Source organism: Anabas testudineus, chromosome 4 (genome assembly GCF_900324465.2).
Source record: "Anabas testudineus chromosome 4, fAnaTes1.2, whole genome shotgun sequence".
NCBI classification, from domain to species: Eukaryota; Metazoa; Chordata; class Actinopteri; order Anabantiformes; family Anabantidae; genus Anabas; species Anabas testudineus.
Genome location: NC_046613.1, coordinates 17,384,226 through 17,403,172, shown reverse-complemented (window position 1 = coordinate 17,403,172; position 18,947 = coordinate 17,384,226). Strand labels below are relative to the sequence as shown.

The 18,947-nt window shown below is 37.1% G+C and overlaps 3 protein-coding genes across 6 annotated transcripts in view; 1 reads left to right on the top strand and 2 right to left on the bottom strand.

The window, feature by feature from the left end:
• Positions 1–4,832: 4,832 nt before the first annotated feature.
• On the bottom strand, positions 4,833–12,318 carry r3hdm4 (R3H domain containing 4). Its single transcript, XM_026343938.1, has 8 exons — positions 12,138–12,318; positions 10,155–10,312; positions 9,757–9,878; positions 9,487–9,604; positions 9,323–9,408; positions 8,566–8,651; positions 7,910–7,965; positions 4,833–7,496 (listed from the first exon to the last, which is right to left on the bottom strand). Exons 1-8 carry the CDS (start codon positions 12,176–12,178, stop codon positions 7,399–7,401), a joined length of 765 nt encoding a protein of 254 aa, XP_026199723.1. The 5' UTR covers positions 12,179–12,318; the 3' UTR covers positions 4,833–7,398.
• On the top strand, positions 11,502–15,219 carry LOC113151087. 2 transcript variants are annotated; one of them, XM_026343926.1, is made up of 4 exons: positions 11,502–12,004; positions 13,184–13,808; positions 14,028–14,254; positions 14,922–15,219. In XM_026343926.1, exons 2-4 carry the CDS (start codon positions 13,185–13,187, stop codon positions 15,199–15,201), a joined length of 1,131 nt encoding a protein of 376 aa, XP_026199711.1. In that variant the 5' UTR covers positions 11,502–12,004; position 13,184; the 3' UTR covers positions 15,202–15,219. The 2 variants fall into 2 exon arrangements, with proteins under 2 accessions (XP_026199711.1, XP_026199704.1); XM_026343919.1 differs by lacking the exon at positions 11,502–12,004 and adding an exon at positions 12,252–12,382.
• zgc:172302 (phospholipid-transporting ATPase ABCA1) overlaps positions 15,077–18,947 on the bottom strand; it is a 24,876-nt gene continuing 21,005 nt past the window's right edge. For all 3 annotated transcript variants that reach the window (XM_026343892.1, XM_026343908.1, XM_026343900.1), the window contains 6 exons: positions 18,546–18,687; positions 18,294–18,428; positions 17,821–17,924; positions 17,538–17,630; positions 16,925–17,180; positions 15,077–16,792 (listed from right to left, as the gene is read on the bottom strand). In XM_026343892.1, coding sequence (XP_026199677.1) covers positions 16,325–16,792; positions 16,925–17,180; positions 17,538–17,630; positions 17,821–17,924; positions 18,294–18,428; positions 18,546–18,687 — 1,198 coding nt within the window. In that variant the 3' untranslated portion in view covers positions 15,077–16,324. The remainder of the gene's footprint in view (positions 16,793–16,924; positions 17,181–17,537; positions 17,631–17,820; positions 17,925–18,293; positions 18,429–18,545; positions 18,688–18,947) is intronic.

The window sequence follows — 18,947 nt, the reverse complement described above, 5'->3', positions numbered from 1 at the left end:
TGGAGCGAGCTGATAAAAATCGCAGAGGCTGTGAAACCTGAAAGAGTTCGCAATGATTGTTGAAGTTTGTCTCCGATCACTGTCAGGTTTGTTGGAGTTACTAAATGATATTTCCATGATATTTAGTAGCTTGGATTTCCATAACATCCGTAAATTATGGGAGGAAATGAGAATTTCCACCCTTCTGTCCGCCAAACAACCACAAAGCTGAATATTTCCACCTCCATCTTTAACATTTAGTGCTTATCAAATGCAGCTCCTTTTTTTCTTTACCATGCCTTTAATGACGGTTATCTGTTCACAGCACTTGTTTCTAATTCCAGATGTTGCTTCGCATACTTCAGACAATGAGGTCACAGGTAATGTTTCCTTCTGATAACTATGTAGATCCTGTTTGTGCTTCAACACCACCCCACCTTCTTCTAACCCCTTTGCAGTCTTATGACAGTTGATTTTCACAGTTTATTAATAACAATTCAGAATTTGCCATAATGAGTTAACTAAGGCTTAACAATTTTATGAAGTTCCGAGCGTGCCCAAACTTTTTCTTGTCCCACTATTTTGTAAGTTCATGCAGTAAAAAGTAACAGCACACTAGCATTTGAAGAACGGCTCGTTTTAATAGCTGTTTGCTGCGGGGCTGTTTAAACTTCTTCTCACTTCAACAATCAACTCAATATTTAATTTGCCCAGGGGTGACTAACTTTTTACATGAAAGTGGTTGCACAAATAATTTAAACTGAAATCATTATTGACCGATTAGTTGATATACTCTGCAAATATTTTGTCAGTTGATGACTGATGTATTACACATTCACAATCTCTGTCGAATTCCTTTTTTTTTGCCTTAGGTGTCAGTAAACTAAGTCTCAGCAAGCAACAATTACCAATGACCATTTAAAAATGGGATTAATGAGTCAATTAAAGCTTAACAATTTAATAAAGTTTACGGTTAGTGTTTATTCTTTTAATTTTTTAAGTTCATGCAGTAAAACATAACAGCGCACTAACATTTGAAGAAAGGCTGATTTTAATAGCTGCTTGCTGCAGGGTTCTTTTAACTTCAACAATTAACCCAATATTTAATTTGCCCAGTGGTGCCCATTTTTTGCATGTAAGTGGTTACAAAAGATACAGTTAATTTATGTACTCAAATATTTTGACAGTTGATGACTGATATTTTTCAGTAATTCTCTCTTTCAAATTCATTTAAGTAAACAATATAACACAGAACCAACTATTAACAAACGTCAGCATAACCTGATCCAGACTACTGCTTGCAAATCGTGCATTGCTATCACATCACCTCACCTTTCATGAGCTGTGGCTCCAGGCGTAGCTCGCTTATTATATCAGAGGTCAGAGCTCAGTGTTTAAAACTAAACATGCAAAGGTTAACAAAAGAACATGAAAGGGGCATTTAAAGATGCTTAGACTGAGAAATACTAGTTCATTTACACCAGAAAAGTGTGAATAATTCATAATGTATCAGAAAGTCATTATGAAGAGATGAGCGGCCATTACAGCACCAAATAAGCCTATTTTGAATTACACTGTTATAAGACAACCACGAAACAACCCCACTCAAAACATTAAATTAAGCTACCAGCAGAAGAAGTGTAATACCAACAATATCCATATGCAAACCTACCTGTGAACACCTTCCTGAAGATCACGGGTTTGGTTACACAACAGTAAATGTTCTAACTATAAATAGAATAGGGTTATCCATACGCTATTAATACAACAATATGTACTATGTACACAGTTCTGGGGAACTTTAGTATGAATCTTTCAATCCAACCATCGTGGATTTGGAAATATACTACTCTACTACTCTAACTTATATTTGAGTACCTATAATGAAAGACAATTAAGTCAGCATAAATTGGTTAGTTAAGAAAAATGTCAGCAGATTTATAGATCATTTTGACTTTTTTTTTTTTAGCATACTCTATATTTTCATTTCCTTTGGTTAAGAGCTAACCAGACTACGATCCACTATAACGTAAAATTCATATTTTCAGTATGACATTTGACATTTTAGCCCATATATGAATTTGTACAATTTAAATTGTAACGTTTGTGTTTCCTGTAAGAGTTGATTTTTAGTGACGGTCCCTTGGTGGGGAGCCCCGGTTCACCAGGCTGGATGGGAGAATTACCTTAAATTACTATGTTAATGTGTGTCTAGTTGTGTGAAAACAGCTAAAATACCTCATTTGATTTAACCAAGTTCTAATATTACTATCTTATACCATTATGGCTAATATAGTTTTACCCAAATCTATAATATAGTTTCATTTCATTACACGTCACAACATTCATTTTGAAAATATGAAGGCGACAGTGGTTTATTTCATTGTGGGGAACTCACCTAAATTCGTGTTAACCAACAAAGTGATCGTCAATACTAAGCACACGATTGAGAGATCACCACAATGTTGGAAACTGTATCTGTTGGTTGTATCTAGTGCAAGAGTTGGAGACTTAAACACCAATTGTGTTAAAAAGCCTCAGTGCTGCTGTTTTTTCAACAGTGCTTAAAACCACATTCAACACATTTTAATACCTTTTAATATTCTCATGTTTGAAAGAATCAACACTGCTTAATGACAGGTACCCTGCAGCAAAAAATATGTTTATAACATTTCTAATCAAGGCTGGATTAGTAATTGGGCAAAGAGACAACAGCACAGTGGTCCCAGATGGACTACAACTCCATCATCTTCCAAAATCTGGAAGCCCCCAAACCTCCAGGCTTGCAAAAAATGGGGCCCTTTGTCTTGTAGATGCACCTGGTGTCAGCAGTCACTTTACAAAGCTAAACTATTTTAGTTTATACTGAGATAATGTAAATTTGTGTGTTGATCAAATAGATTAAATCTATTTCTACGTGTGAAGTTATTAACACACAGAAGACCTCAGGTAAGGAACTATTATTCTATCACAGAAGAACTCAGACACTGCATATAATTAATTATTTTTACCATATTAACAATTTATAAAAGGTCAAAACATTGTGAATATGTAAATATATTCAATTAGCGTTTTTGTCTAACCAGAAATTTTTAATAAGAACCTTGGAAATGCACATTCACACAAATTTCAAAAACAGGTAACATGATGATGCTGAATGGTTAATGAGTTACCAAATTGTTGCCAGTTAATTTTGTGTCCACACAGTAATCATCTAATAAGTAATAATTTGTTCTCTGAAACATAGGTCGGTTTCTGGGTGACTGTCGTGTATAATAGTGAGCAATGGGGGCAACCAAAAAGACTGTAAAGTCTGTAATCCAACATAAACCTGTGTTTAGGTTTCATGTATTAACAGCCACTGTGTAAAACATAAATACAGTGAAGACAAGTAACATATTTGAGAGTGGAAAAATGACAAACCACAGTGTAAACAAAGAAGTTGTTCATTCTTACAGATCAAACCATTGTGACGAGAAAACTGTGAATTAACCCTTGAGCTGCTTTTAAATAGAATCACCACCAGAAATAGTTTTCTGGCGCTTCATGCTACAAGTGTCGACAAAAAGCCACTGGCGACATAATTTATTACCACATATGATTTTACACTGGGGAATAAAAGCCCTGCGAGTGCTGACCATTCAGTAGCTGGTTTCAGCTGTTTACTAAAATAAAGAACTCAAGATAGTCAAGGCAGGAAAATGATCCTCCCTGTGCCTCATAAGATGTAATGGGATCCAGGAGAGAGTTGTGTTCATTGCTCAGACACAGTGAGAGATGACGTTAAAATCAAATGGATATCTGCAGTGATGACAACCGTAATTTCACACTTGATACCAAAATAATTAAAGATGACTGATGCATTTCAGTGTACAGGAGTCTCTGCATGCGTGTGGTCAAACACAGGAAGTTAAGAATGAGTGTAGTTTCAGAGCCACAATTACAAAGTGGGTGCAAAAATATAACAAATCACTTTTTAAGAACACAATAAAGTGCAAAATATAAAGTTCCCTCATGAAATAATTGTGACCAGAGAGAGATAATGCTTTAACCACCTCAGAATATTTATTATCATTTGTGCTACTTCATGTTTAATCAAACCTTTCCTAATGCTGATATGAACAAGTGAGTCCTCAATATTTAAAACAGAAAACTAACACAACATTGCATTGCTGGTTACACATCTGGGGGTAGTTTGGTGGTATTCAGTCTTTTTGAAGACTGACTTTTTGATAATATTTTCAATGCAATTATTAGTTTTATGAACTAAAAGCCTTTAAAGCAACAGTTCCAGTTCTTTAAAATTATAAATCCTGTGTGCAAATGGCACATACAAGTCATAATAACAGCATTCCCTGCTGGATACACTCAGATCCCTGTGGTCACTGACCTGCTTCACCTTATACTAGTGCGCCATCTATGGGTAACAGTCAAAGCAAATTAACAAACAAAATACTGCTGTGTACTATATGTACTATAACCTTTTAGAAACTTTACAAAATATTGTATTGCTATTTGCTGCTGATTCTAAAACAGGAGTTTACTTTTGATCAATCGAACCCATGTGCAGTGAGCAGCCATTAACGCTCTCTTGCAAATCAAATCAGTTTCGTGCAATATTTCCTCCTGCATGTTTGAGTAACATTTGTTATAGCGCCCAGATGTTGAGACACAAACAGAGGAAGCATTTTGATCAAGGATCAAATGCCACTGAAACACAAAAGTTCAACAGTTGACTCATTTGTCTGACAACACTAAAAAAATGTAATGTCTTAAAATCAAACTTAAAATCAACAAATACATAATATATGTAATATAGTATAATAATATACTATAATGAGCTAGATTTATAGTGACACTACTGGGAGCTATTCTGCATTTGAAGCACTTTTGATACTTTTAGTACATTGTGCTGCTAACATGTTACTTTTGAATGCACAACTTGAATTGTAATTAGTGAGATTTTTATCATTTACTATTTACAACAATAACCACTCTTCTCACAAGTGTTTTTCAGTATTTAAAAAAGTACAAAACTAAATGAGATCAAATATCTTCAATCATTTAATAGTTGCAGTAATAATTATAAATAAGTACCGTAGCACACACATATCATCATAAATACACAAATGTTTAAGTCTACCGTATAAAGCTTTCAGACTATTATAGGCTTTTTGAATCCAAATGTTGGCACTACTTTCACAGGTATTCAAAAAGTTGGCAGCGAACATAATCGAAACAAGCTCATCGTGAAGAAAGCACGTCTACAGATAATGACACCATGTGAAGTCACTACATGACATTCAGAGTGAGAAAGTTCAAAGCCTGAGAAGTTGCATTTCCACACAAACAAATACATACACTTTGGTTGTTGACAAAAATGCACCAACAAGTCAAGTTTTGTTATAACGCCAACAAAGTATAAAAAGAAAACAGGGACACGTTTCTTTTCGTTTCAGATATCCAATCAAGTACAAATGTAGAAATATATGTACAGAAAAACATAGAAACCTGTGTTTATAAGGCAGAAGTGCTTTTCCAGGGTTGTAAATATTAACAATGAGATGAAACGAGAGTCAAAACTCACATGTTTTTACCATCAAAACACATTAAGTCGGTGTAACGCTGCCACTGTACATACAGCGTACCTTCAAAGTGTAGCAAAGTTCTACAAGCTGTAGTTGTATGTTAGATGTAAACTAGGTGAAGACCGTGTGAGAACCTTTTATCAATAAATCTAAACATGCAGGGACACAAGTAGTATAGATCCTTATCTTGTTCTTGATTTTTGACTGTGACTGAAACTTCCACCTCATCTACACCAGCGTGCAGTGAAACCAGCACAACAGCAACATGACAGCAGCAGCCGCAGATGTCTACCTGGGTATAGATTCGACCTGTTCAGCCACAGCGCTGTTCCACACTGCACTTTAGCTTACAGAAGGGGAAAAAAAGAGACTTGAACTTGAACTGTTTTAAACACAGGCGTTAAACCTGTCTGTCCTCAGCTGTTACTCGATAAATATAAACAGATTCAATTTAAGTGCAACTTTCAGATGAAGACTGAAAAATGCAGCTGATATTGGTGTAGACGAGGTGACAAGATTAAACAGCCTGCAGAGAAAAAGAAAACACCCCAAAGATCCTGAAGAAACTGTCAGTGTTTCCTCTGATACACAAAACTGAGATGATTATCAAAGAATTACTTTCCAAGCCTATTAGAAGCTGTTATTTTTTACCCTTGACAATAGATGTTTACTTTTCTATCTACGATGAGAAGTGATGTGTCTGTGTGCACAACATGGAGTAATTATTATTATTCATGCTTCATATCTCACTACTTACACAAACAATACAGGTTGATCTGTCAGGCAGTGACACGTTTCCTGATCTTAGCACCTTTTAAACTGTTCTTCCTTATTAGCTCTACAGGGTCTTTATAGCCTGAACTACACATGAGACTACTTACAGTACAAACAGGTTCCAAGTAAATTTTCCATTAGTTTTAGGTTCATGTTGTCATTGTTTCCAGTTACACATTTGTGCTTTATTTAAATTAGATATGAGTCTTGCGGTTAGGAGGGGAAGGACACTGACATCCGTTATACCCAATATATTTTTAGGATGATAGAAAATGAGAGAGGAATAAGGCGCCTTTTGACTTTATCACAAAGATCGTGTGAGTTTATTTCATTTCTCACTTCGCAGGTTGGTTCTAATAATATCTCAATTTGTGTCACACTGGACGATAAATGCGTGGTGAAGGAAGTATTACAGTAGAGGCACAGCTGGTATTAGTGTTTGGAAAATGTCACTTATGTTATGTTATTTTTTTGCCATAGTCAAAATGTGAACTTTGAGGCAAAATTCACATTTTACAATATGAGATGTTACCTGTAATTGATATTTACATTGAATATTGATCCAACTCGGGATTTAAGGGGAAGGAAATTCATGTGTTATATGAAATTATGTGTTCTTAAGATCAGGTCACACAGCACATTGATGCTGTAAAACTATACTACATTTATATTTTTATCAGGGGGGCAAGGGGTGTAAAATTTGATTCAAGTGTGGAACAAGAAAATTGTTATACCGTTAGGTCAGCCTCAGACTCAGAGCTAAGTCTCACATATGTGTCAACCTCTTGTACTCTGAATGAGCTGAATGATAACCTCAACATGCCTAAAGTTAGCCTGCCAACATGCCAATATTTAACATTTAGCATACTGTATACAAGCCGGATTTGTTTATGAATAAAATTAATGGAAGTTTTACTACAGGAACCAGACGTCAACCAGAAAGAAGCAGACATTGTTCAGCTGTTTCCTGAGCGTGGTGCACCTTATATACATCTCTGAGAGCTCCTGTCTGCCGCACGGCCATGCGGAGGAAACAGTGCGAGGTCCTGCTCTCTGCTCAGCCGCTCAGGTAGACAGACAGCAGAGGTGTAGGAGGCAGAAACTCTTCTTGTTTGTTCACCACCTCAGTCTGACGTGAGCCGTTGTTGTCAGTGCCTGAGGAGCCAACAAATAATGTGACTGAAACACATTAAGCTAACTTTGTAAGTGTAATCAGTCTACATAACTAGGACTGTGTAAACAGAAGAGAAATGTTTATTTATATTAACATGTTTCTGTGCTGCAGTTATTTGTATAAGCTTTAATTATTGACGCAGATACAAATGTTTGTCAAATGATTATTTTTGCTCTTATTTCAGATTTTAAGCTTTTACCACTGATGGTAAAATGTATATAGGTATTATTTTCCTCTGTATTTTCTTATTGTCTGTGTGGAGAAGCTGTAAAACTGGTCAGATCCACCACACACATACGTACTGAGAGGGAAACATGACTGCTTTTAAATGTAATATGTCGCTGATAGTGTCACAGATATCTGCACATTGGCAGAGACATAGAAATCCACTCACTTGCAGAGACCAGGTCCATGTACTGGCACACAGCGTGAAGCAGCAGTCTCTCAAAGCTGAATCACAAACACAAACAACAGAAACATGACTTCTCACTCCTCCTCAGCGTCATCTCATTACTGACAAACTGATGCAAACATATTTTATCGGTCTCACAGTGACCCCGTTTTCCTGTACAGATCAATAAGTATAATGTTCTGTGTATATTCAGTCCCACTTGTTTGCCATTTCCGCACATCCTGTCTTTGTTTATTGTAATGTATTTCCCGCTATTACAATTACTCCACTACTCTGCGTGGATCACAGAGGCTGCGTGTAATCTAATATAAACTGGAAGAAACATAATTAAGATCCATCAGTCCAGGCTTTCAACCTGTATATGGGTGAGATGGTAAGGACAACACAAGGGACTTTATAGACATGAAATATGATGCAGGAAACTCAGTTTGAGAACTGTGTTAATAAGATTGAGTTTGCACAGTGGTGTATAAGACAATGAGTCAAGATTTATATCTTGCAAAGATCATGCGGGCGTTGGTGTCCCTGCTGTAGAAGCAGTAGTGAGAGTATTTACTATAGGTCTGGTGTTACTGACTGAAACTGAATCAAACTTAAAACTAATACCTGCAAAAACCATATAGAAAGGGGATTTCTACCTGCTGGCGAGGTTGGTTGTGTAAACTGAGTGAGGTTGAGCGTTGAAGAAGTTCAGAAGATTTTCCTCAAGTAGTTCCAGAGTTCCCTGTGATACAAAACAACAGTGGATGTCAGGAAGGAGGAGGAGTTAGAGGTTCAATCATATATCTTCATTGGGCATCTTTGGTGAATGATGATTCCTTCACTGCTATTACATCGCTGTGCAAAGTCTTTCAGTATTAATAACGATTTGGAGATACTGTGTCTGCTACTATTATAAAAATGATTTGTCAAAATAACTGGCTGACTCCAACTCCTTGATGAAACACAACTAGACCTCTAAAGCAGACACCCTGAGCTCTGGGAAACCGGGATGGACATTTTTCACAATTTTCACAAATGTTTTTAACAAAAACGATTGTGAAAAAAAACCCTGAACCAATGACGCACAGGTCAACAAAGAGAAGGAAATAAAGACATTTCCAGTGGTGATTAGGATTCAGTGATGGTGTGGTATCTGAATTTAATGCACAGCAAAGATCAAAAAAGTGTCAGAACTACTGAGATTGGCATGTCTTCAAGCAGCAACAACATGGGAAGAAAACTGACAACTTGAAGAGACTTTGTGATCAAATGTGAAATCAAGCTTGAAGCTACCATACAGTAAATACCTAAATTCCTCCCAATACAAAGTGTGACCCACTCAACTGAAATGATCAGTGACCAAACACTTTACTTCCAAGCACAAGAAGAAGAAGAAGAAGGCATGTGTCTCACCAGGGGGATTTGCTTCCGTTTCAGAGTCGTTCGCAGCCTGCGATCGATTCTCTGGAAACAGTCCTGAGCACTGAAAGCTGGATTTACTGTTGAGAGATGAGTGAAAATCAGCCATCAGCCTCACAGTAGTACTTTGACAAACAACCACTGTCTCAAACACTCACCATTCCTCTGGTCTTTGAGGAGCCGGTTGGTGTTTTTCTTCTTGGCATCCTCCTCCTCCAGCAGACACAACAGCTTCTCCTGCTCCTCACCAGAGCAATTCATGAAGTCATTCCATGGCTGAAGAACAGAACAACAAAAACAGTAGTCAGGTTGAAAGCTAATAACGATTTGAGAATCATAGCATGTTTGCCTAATCTGTTATTAGTACTGAACCCAAGGGGATGATCGACTGTGACTAAGGCAGATGTGTTTAAACAAATCTGATTCACATTTATGTAGTTCTCGTTGGTGCAGGCTTTAGTGAAGATGGATGGGATGGCTGGGTTACTGCAAACCTCCAGATCATCTTTGGAGCACTCGTCCCGCTCAAGAAGATTAGCAAGATAGCGTGCTGATTTTCAGAGAAGGAGAGAAGACAGGTGTGATATAAGCAGAGCTTTAATGACATATGAAAATATTTATTATAAAGTGTTAATATTTCAGATACAAAAAGAACAATTCAAAATAAATGTATTTTCTATAGTTTTTTGTAATTTCAGTGTAAAATTCATGTGTTTGAGTGAATTTATCAGTAAAGGAGGTCTCCTTTAAAGGCTTTTACCAGCATCGTTCAGCCTGCAGTGGATGACAGTATCTTCTAATATCATCATGTGAAATCAGAGCTTACTGTTCTCCTGTCTGCGAAGGCTCTTTTTGCCTTTGGCTCGAGGAATGAGGTCAGAGTTGCGGATGGCTTGGTTAATATAGAACTGCTTCTTTTTGGTAGGAGACACTCGCTTGGCAGGAGAGCTGGGAAGGGAGGTGCATTTGCGCTCCTCTATCAGGCTGGGAACACAGACGACAAAATTCAATTTAGCCAATTTAGTCACAGAAATCACACAAGGGGAATTACAAGGTCCTCAGATCTTTATTTATGTTGAAGTGAGGTAGTTAACTTTTAGTTTTCAGTCTATGATCAAATTTTCTAAAATGTCTATAAGAACAACTAGTGAGAGTACAGCCATACACTCAGAAACTGTAAATATCCAGCTACGGGATAGACATACAGGTAAACAGGCATGCTTCTTGTTCATATCATACAGGATGTATGGTGAGGATAGGAAATATTCCAGTGAGCGTTCACATCATTATGACAGCTAAAGACTTTATTATGTCAGTATTAAAATAACATCTAAGTATAAAACACAATATCAATTTAAGTTTACAAAGAATGGTTTTAAGCCAAGTATCAGATTGTATATATTGAGGCTTTAAGAAAAATCAAAGCTCCCCATCATAACTGTAATATGACATGAATGCAAAATTAGCACATGACAATATTTATGGAATTAGTGTTTTTATGATCTCACTTTTTAATTTCAATGAAAAACACTCGATGTCTCTGTCCTCGATTCTTTTTAGTCTGTGGAGTGCAGTAGTTTGAGCATTAGCCTTTCCTCATGTTAATTAACCTTTTATTACAAATTTAATTCACAATTTGTGTTTACGTTGTTATTCTATTTTAAGCTATTTTAAAATGTTGTTACCCCTTCAAAAGTCAACTAAAAACATAATGTAACCAGGAGTGTCCTGCTGAAAGTCAAAATGTGAAGTAATAATTGACACTAAAATCTGACAATTACTGATGATATTTACATTTTCTAAAACATATTTGTACTGTCACTGCTGCTGCACTGGCAATGCAGTATCATTACATCATTGTCAAAGTTTAGTTATGTATTGTAGAGAAAACAAATCATCAAATGTCTAAATTTGCAGTGAATAGTGAGGATGTTCACCAAGCTGTAAAAACACTCTACAATTGTGGGCTTCGGTGGATGCTTCTCCTCTACCATACTGTGCTCCTTCTGATTTGTTTCTGCTGTACCTTTAAATGGGTCACAGCAGTGAGGAGCATCCTACAGCAGCCTCAAATATAGGTCAGTGGGTGTTGTGGGAAGACCTCTGCTGGGTTTTCTGCCTCTGAGTTGGCTACTTGCTCAGCTTATGCTATTTTTGCCTGAGTCCTGCAGGTTATAAGAAAAACTACAGCAACATAATATGATGTAATCTGGGTTAGCGTTAGTTAGCTTTGTCAAAAATGGGGAACACAAGAAAATTATGCTAACTTTGGTAGATAGGCGGTGGCTGTAACACAGGTTTTACAGCATTTTAAACAGATACAGCTTAGTGCTACACCTTGACTCACTTCTGTAACTTGATCTCGACATACTAACAAGGAAATTACTACATAGTCTGATTAAGGTCTGTAGTTAGGAGGAAAAACACAAGAGCAGTTTATCAAGTTTATCAGATTATCACCCTGGCGTCATTTAACAGTATGAATCCAAAACAAAACAACCAACCTGCAGTTAAGTCAGCTAAGCTAATGTTAGTTAGTACAACATACACAGTTCAATCAAACTGCCTGGAAAAACTAAACATTAACATTAACCGGCCTGCTGCTGAAATGGGAGTTTAAGTGATTAGCTGTAGAGGTGACAGGATTCCAGCTAATCTATACCCGGCTACAACTAGGTAGCTATTTAAATTGACTTCTGCGTCAAATTCGGCTAATGCTAACTACTAAGCGATTAAAATTAAATTAAACGTTTATTTCGGCTAACGCTAACTAGCATGCTAACATAACAGACTCGTTATTTCCACTCACATATAATCCTGTTCTTCATTGCTATTTGTCAAAACGACCATCTTATTTAAGCAAAGCAGACTTGGACCAGACCCCGCTGTTCGGACCGTGTTAAAAATAAACACAGCTGGGGAAGAAAAATGTCAAAACTGGAGCTATGTTTGGGAGAAGCTAGCTCCTTAGCTGCTAGCAGGATAGCGACTGTACCGCTAGTGCAAAGTCCACAAAGATAGAAACGACAGCGGGAGGTCTCACTCTGTCTGCAGGTAGATACAAAACATGCCATCACCTCAACATATCACTTCTACTTACTTCATTTAACGTATTTAATAACCTGTGTATTTTCGTTTAAATGTATTTTATCGTTGCCTAATTCTGTGCCGTTTGGATTATAAGTTAAGCAAACATTTTGCAGATCTGTGGGGAACTGCACAGATGGGTGTTCACCTCACTTCTTTCAAATGACATACAGTAATTTATTTATATTCTTCAAATTAATCAAAAACAAACTGTAGCAGACTTGAGTTGCTGTAGTTTTGCAATTACAATTGAATGTATTTGTGGAGTTTCACATCTCTTACAAAACTATAATATGTTTTTTGTTTGTTTTACATTTCATAGCCAATGCTTCTGTAAATCTAACTTGAATTGTTTTGCAGGTGTTCTTTAAACTTGAGCGATTCATCTTGACAATAGACAATCTTTGGCACATCTAATCAAATAAAAATTCCTGTCATAATTTCAAAATAAAACCACTGCCACCTTCAGCATCTTAGACTGAGTTTAAATCAAATTTGATGGTTCCTTTGAAACAGTCTGAAAGAACAATGACGTTTTTGCACTCTCTACTTGAGTTTGTGTGCATGTTACCATAACAGCCAGTTTACTGGGCCTTTCACAGTTATTGTTCTCAGCCTTTCTCACTGTTACTGGAGAGAAAAGGAGCTGGGAAGTCCTTGGCAGAAAACATTTTTGAGTCTGGACATTTTTGTTTTAAGGATTATTTTGAGAGATGTGTAGGCGATATCAGACAACATTCACTAAGGTGTTTTTTATTTACATTTCAGAATGGGGAAAGAGATGAAGACTAGGACAGTAAAACCAGAAACACATGATACACACATATGTCCGATGATTGTGGGTGAAGTGAAGAAATCAATTCCCAGGATGAGAACTGTGAAGCCAAAGGAGAGGATTAAATTTGCCTCAATGAAAAGCAACTCCACCACTGACAAAGGTACAACTACATGTGTTACATCAGGAAATATCTTGAAGCTGTGCATCAACTTAATGCCTGTTTTGGCTTCAGCCAAGGAGGAGGAGGAGGAGGAAGAAAAAGAAGTTAACAGTTTTCCAGCTGCACCAGAAAACAGGAGCAAACCGGACCAATCTGTAACCAAATTAGTGGAACAAACACTTGATACAAATGATTCTTATACAGTATTAACTTTGAAAAAAACACCCGAAATCAAACAGCAACTCACGCCTGGTTTTGTGCTGCCACCTCTTACTCAACCTAAACCAGCTCCTGAGTATTGTGACCATGAGAAGACCAAGATGTGCTTCACATCTCTGCCTCCCATCAGTTTATTTGAGCAAACAACAACCATCTGTCCAAATTTGAGTGTTAAAGGCTGCAAAGACGATGGAGATTACAGGCCCTGGATAGACAATCCTCTGTTATCAAGAAGTGTAAGTAAACTACAGAACTTGCTCATAAAAAATGTCCTGCAGCTTGTTGCTTAAATTCCTGACATGGACTGAAAGCCATGAAGGCGTTCTCTAGGCTAAGACGTGATTTGTTGTCACTTAACAAGGCATTAATCAAAAAATAGTAATTCTAAAAAACAAAAGTAATTTTTGTGATGCTGATGAGGTGATTTGAATTTATTGTCTTGTTCTCTTCTGCAGAGATCTGCTGAGTTTCGTCTCCCTGAGATCTCCTTGTCCAGTCTTGAGACTCTGCTACAGACAGTCACACAGAAACTGGTGAGCAAGAGGAGAAGCAGTGATGAAGGCCCATGGAGGCGAATTCAGTCTGATCATCTCCTGGATGCTGTGAATGAACGACGACTGAGGGAGAAGATGGTGGAGGAGCAGATCGACTTCTGCACGACGGGAGAAAAGCTAAATAACATGTATGTACATACATGTATGTATGCTTCATGGGTTTGGGTAAATTTTTATATTTTTAGATATATGTTGTTTTCATTGTACTTATGTTACAGTACAAAAGGTGAATGTGGACAGTACAATATCAAGGTTATGTTCATGTTACAGCCTTATGAATATTAAATCATACATAAAACTGCCTATTTTTATGATTAATGTCAGTTCCAGGACAGTTTCAACATTTAATGATGAACTTTGAGTGAACTTGAAAGTGGCTGCAATGCAACTTCAGCAACACTTTACCATGTAGTAACTGGTTATCTGGAAGTTGAGTCACAGCAGCTGGACTTCCTTCTTACAAGAAAGTCCGGTTGCCATGAGTCAACATTCAGATAACCTCATCGGCATAATAACTAACTCTATTTATTTGTGTGTATCCACAATTATACTATGCTATACTAAAATAAGTGGAAGCTAGATTATAAAAACATAACGAATGACAATATAGTATAAACAAGTTTAATGGTATAAAATGTATCATCATAGGAGACACACAGACAATTACTGTATACTAATAAAAGATTTAACATATATATATATATATAATCTAAGTGAAACTACATTATGCATGTGTAATAAACCATCTATAAAATGTCTGTTAACTCCTTATGTTACCTTTCCTTCTTTTAACAGTGCTGCAACAGCAGAAACATCAGTGAGTAAAAACCGTGTGAGGAGTCAGCTGAGCCTTCCTCCACTATTTTCTGCCCCCAAAACCCACACTCATCCTCTCTATGACGAAGAAAACCTGACTTCCAAAGGCTACAGACTCACAACATATAGCAGTATTTTCATAAATTATATAGGAAACAATGTTTATTTACCTTCAGCAGGAAACATTCAACAACAGACATACACCTGTGTTTTTTCCCCTACAGTAGCATTTCTTCAGTATATGATGTACATCTTGTAGTAGATGCATAGATTGATTAATGTTCAAGTAGAACTGTTCGAGCATAATACAATAAAAATACATTCAGCAGTACAGACATCCAGCTTAAAGTTTACATGTGAATACATCTGTTTTTAAACATTTATGTAACAGTTTGCATTTTGGAATGAGATCCTTCTTATAGTTTGTTTCTCATGCCCTTACTGTAGTTACTGCTGTAACAATCTTTTAAAGATGTAACTGTATTACAGTAATGACCTGCTTTTTCAGTCAATTAAAATAAAAAAAGAAATACTGACTCAAAGTGATGTTGTTGAGTCAGATCAAACTGTACTAATTATTATTTGATTGTTTAATCAAATAAATTAATTTGTTCATTCAATTTGACGTATATAAATTGACAATCGATATGGAGTTGCACATGTGTGTCTGCTCTTTTTCAATTGTGCGATTTTCTTTACATTTTAATACCTTGTGATAATCAAATTAAGTTTCCAGAAAAATTACACACACACAAACAAAAAATACAGAATGAAAATTCACAGAAATAAAAAAAAAAACACATTTAGAATTACTAAATATTTAATATGTTATTAAATCTCTAAGAGGTATTTAATAATGAATTTGGAGAAGGAACTGTCTCCATTGCATTTTGTTTTGAAACAAACCTGAACATGCTTTCTAGTATGCAAAATCCCTGTAACTATTACATGCATCACTTCTGCTTCCATTTGCAGCATTTTCTTCTTTATAGTACTTCTGCAAAATAAGTATGAGACTGTAAGTGGTCTAATGATTGAGCCCTGAGGATTGCCACCCATAGTTTTCATACTAAAGCTTGCAACGTATTATTTTACAATAAATAAACTCTATATTTGGACTGGTGATACAGAAAGAGAAGACACTGTAGGATGAAGCTACAGATCAGTTAACGGCCGAAAAGGCACCAAAGCCATTATTAGGAAGTGACAACTTTAGAGAGGCTGAAGTAATGAATTTACCTTTACTGGTTTCTATTCTTCACGTTTTTTAGGAGATTCAGTTGTTGTGTTGAATCCTGAGATTTATAAAACGAACATGCAATGGGTAATATCAAGTTTTGTCTGTATTTGGTCCTTTCAACCTGTGCCCTCCTCTTTTAGCGTCACAGTGCACTGTCCTGTGTGCTGCTGTCGACTATAAAAAGTGCAGAAGGATCTTTACTGGAGCTCTCTGCTTTGTGTTTGGACCCAGTGGACTTACTGGGTTCGCCCTGAACACCACTTTTACTGCTAGTTGAGCCACTGCTGCCCCTCTGACTTGTCTGGGACTTCTCATCTGGCTGAGGTAATCTGGTCATTGCCGTACTGCTGCTTTTTTCTCCATTAGTTTTGCCCTTGCTAGATTTAGCCTTCTTTGGTTTGTCCTCTTTCAGTTTGCTGTCAGATGATTTTTCGTGCTGTCGAGGGGTTTTGCTTGGCTGAGGGAGGTTAGCTGGTGGCTGTGTTTGGATGGTGGGAGGGTTAATCCTGGTGGGCAGCGGAGTTAGGTTGGTTTGTACTGTCCCATTGCTGATGACCACACGTGTAAGGTGATCGTCGTCAGTCTGCTCTTTTGCAAAGTTGACAAACACCTACAAAAATTTAATGGATTTATTCTTTGATAAAGCTACAGTAAATTCGTAAGTCAGTCTTAAAGAAACAGTCAGGTGTCACTATATCACAAGCTAGAGGAAATGTTTTAACGCTTTAATTATTTTTCTTACCTGGTCGAGAGTGGTCTGTGACACAGAGAAGTCACTGATGCCGAGTTCCTCATAGTTGTTGGCCAATACATCAAAGACACGAGCCAGACAGCAAGCACGTGATGGCAGCTGGTACTGCAGCACGTTCTGGTGGCGCTCCTTCAGCTCGATGCTGGGGAAAGACTTCTTCATATAGGTGCTAACAGTACATGAGTCTGGCGTGGATTTGGATTTAGTGTCTACTAGGCGAAGAATGATGGTGTAGCCATCACCAAATCTGAAAAATTATAATTAGAATAACAATGATTCACACATTGCTGTATTAGTGTTTTTATTATTGCCACATTTAATTTCTAACTATAATGTAGAGACATATATGCAGTCTACTGCATACAGATGACACCAAGGCTATTTAACCAGGTAATGTTAGATTTTCCATACAGGGGGAACAGTATAAAATCAAAACCTCTACAACTTAACTCCTCTTTAAGGAGTTTCTTTCTTCTGGTTGTAGTGATGAAGTAAATTTTTCCCATTAATAATACAACAGAACTATTAAACCTCCAACATTCATTCACTCAGTGCTGAAGATTTGCTAAACTGTTTTTAAGTTGGGAGTGTAGAGTGTAGTTACCTGTTCTTCAGGTGTTGGACAGATCCAAGACACTGGAACCTGCCGTTGACCATGATGGCCATTCTGGTGCAGAGAGCCTCACATTCCTCCATACTGACCATAAAGACAAAACACATTAGCATTTACATTCTGAGGAAACTGAACAGATTAGAAGTGGTGAAGCATGCAACAGTTTTCAGGTCTTTGTAAGCTCTGTTTATGAAATAGTCACTTGTTGGTCTTCCTTATTTCAGCGTTGTGTGCAATTTCTATTTCTATTTACTTGGTAATAACATAATAATACCTGTGGGAGGTGAGAACCACAGCCCTTCCCTCTTTGGTCACACTGAGGATGCAGTTCCATAGAAACCTTTTGGCTTTGGGATCCATACCAGTGGTGGGTTCATCCTTTAAAGAAATCAAGTAAGTAAAAATCAAGTGAAATGAATGTTGTAATGTTGCAAAGTTTTAAATTCGATGGTAGTGTATATGTACAGCATGTTCTGAGGAGGAGTGATAATAACAAGTATTAAACATGTGATATTTTCTGCATGAATTATTGTCATGTTGAGCTATGTGTGATATGTATTCTCACACATCCAAATCCAAATATGCAAATATGGTTATTTTTTAACCATCACTGATCCAGTTTTACTTATTAGATGAAAAGGAGAGACAAATAACAACCTTCTACATCATTCTGCTACAATTAATATCAATAGGAATGCAGTACAGTAAATGCCAGTGATTTCTAAACAGTTTAGGTTTGATCTTCACCAAGAATATAACAGGTGGAGCCCCGATCAGTGAGATGGCAGTGGAGAGCTTCCTCTTGTTGCCTCCGCTATAGCCCCCGGCCTCCCGCTCAGCATACTGGATCAGGCCCAGCTTCTTCACCCCCCACTGTGCCACCTACAGGACACCACAGAAGCCCCATCAGTGTGATTGCAGCTGAATTAATCAGTCTTTGATTATGGTTAGGGTTAAAATATGTGGATAGATCATATAAAATTAGTTTCTTTAGGCTACTTTGGCAACAGAGTCTTCTTGAACCCCCCGCAGACGTGCGTACAGCTCCAGATGTTCCCGACCTGTCAGCAGATCACTGATGGCATCAAACTGTGGACAGTAACCCATCAACTGGTGGACTCGCTCCATCTCTGTGAGTACACTGAGAAACACACAAACACACCGTTTAACACTGGTACTAATACTGCTGCTAGTGGTACTACTGCTACAACTGCTGCTTTTACTGCTAAGAGTGCAACTATTAGTTCTTACTATATTACTACTAACATTCACATTACTGCATAAAACATCATATCTGTTAACATGATTTATGTTTCTAAAATCTTCTGCACCTTTCATATGCTCACAATGAAAACAGGCAGAGCAAAATGAGTATTCAGCTTCACACTGATGTCTTCTTAC

Excerpts from the sequence above, each read along its gene's own strand:
- r3hdm4 (XM_026343938.1), bottom strand. The coding sequence starts at position 12,178 with ATGGTCGTTTTGACAAATAGCAATGAAGAACAGGATTATAT. Across the intron at positions 9,605-9,756 it reads CCAACGAGAACTACATAAAT|CCATGGAATGACTTCATGAA; the intron begins GTGAATCAGATT and ends TCTGTTCTTCAG. Across the intron at positions 7,497-7,909 it reads CATGGACCTGGTCTCTGCAA|GCACTGACAACAACGGCTCA; the intron begins GTGAGTGGATTT and ends TTGGCTCCTCAG.
- LOC113151087 (XM_026343926.1), top strand. The coding sequence starts at position 13,185 with ATGGGGAAAGAGATGAAGACTAGGACAGTAAAACCAGAAACACATGAT. Across the intron at positions 13,809-14,027 it reads ATCCTCTGTTATCAAGAAGT|AGATCTGCTGAGTTTCGTCT; the intron begins GTAAGTAAACTA and ends TCTCTTCTGCAG. Across the intron at positions 14,255-14,921 it reads GGAGAAAAGCTAAATAACAT|TGCTGCAACAGCAGAAACAT; the intron begins GTATGTACATAC and ends TTCTTTTAACAG.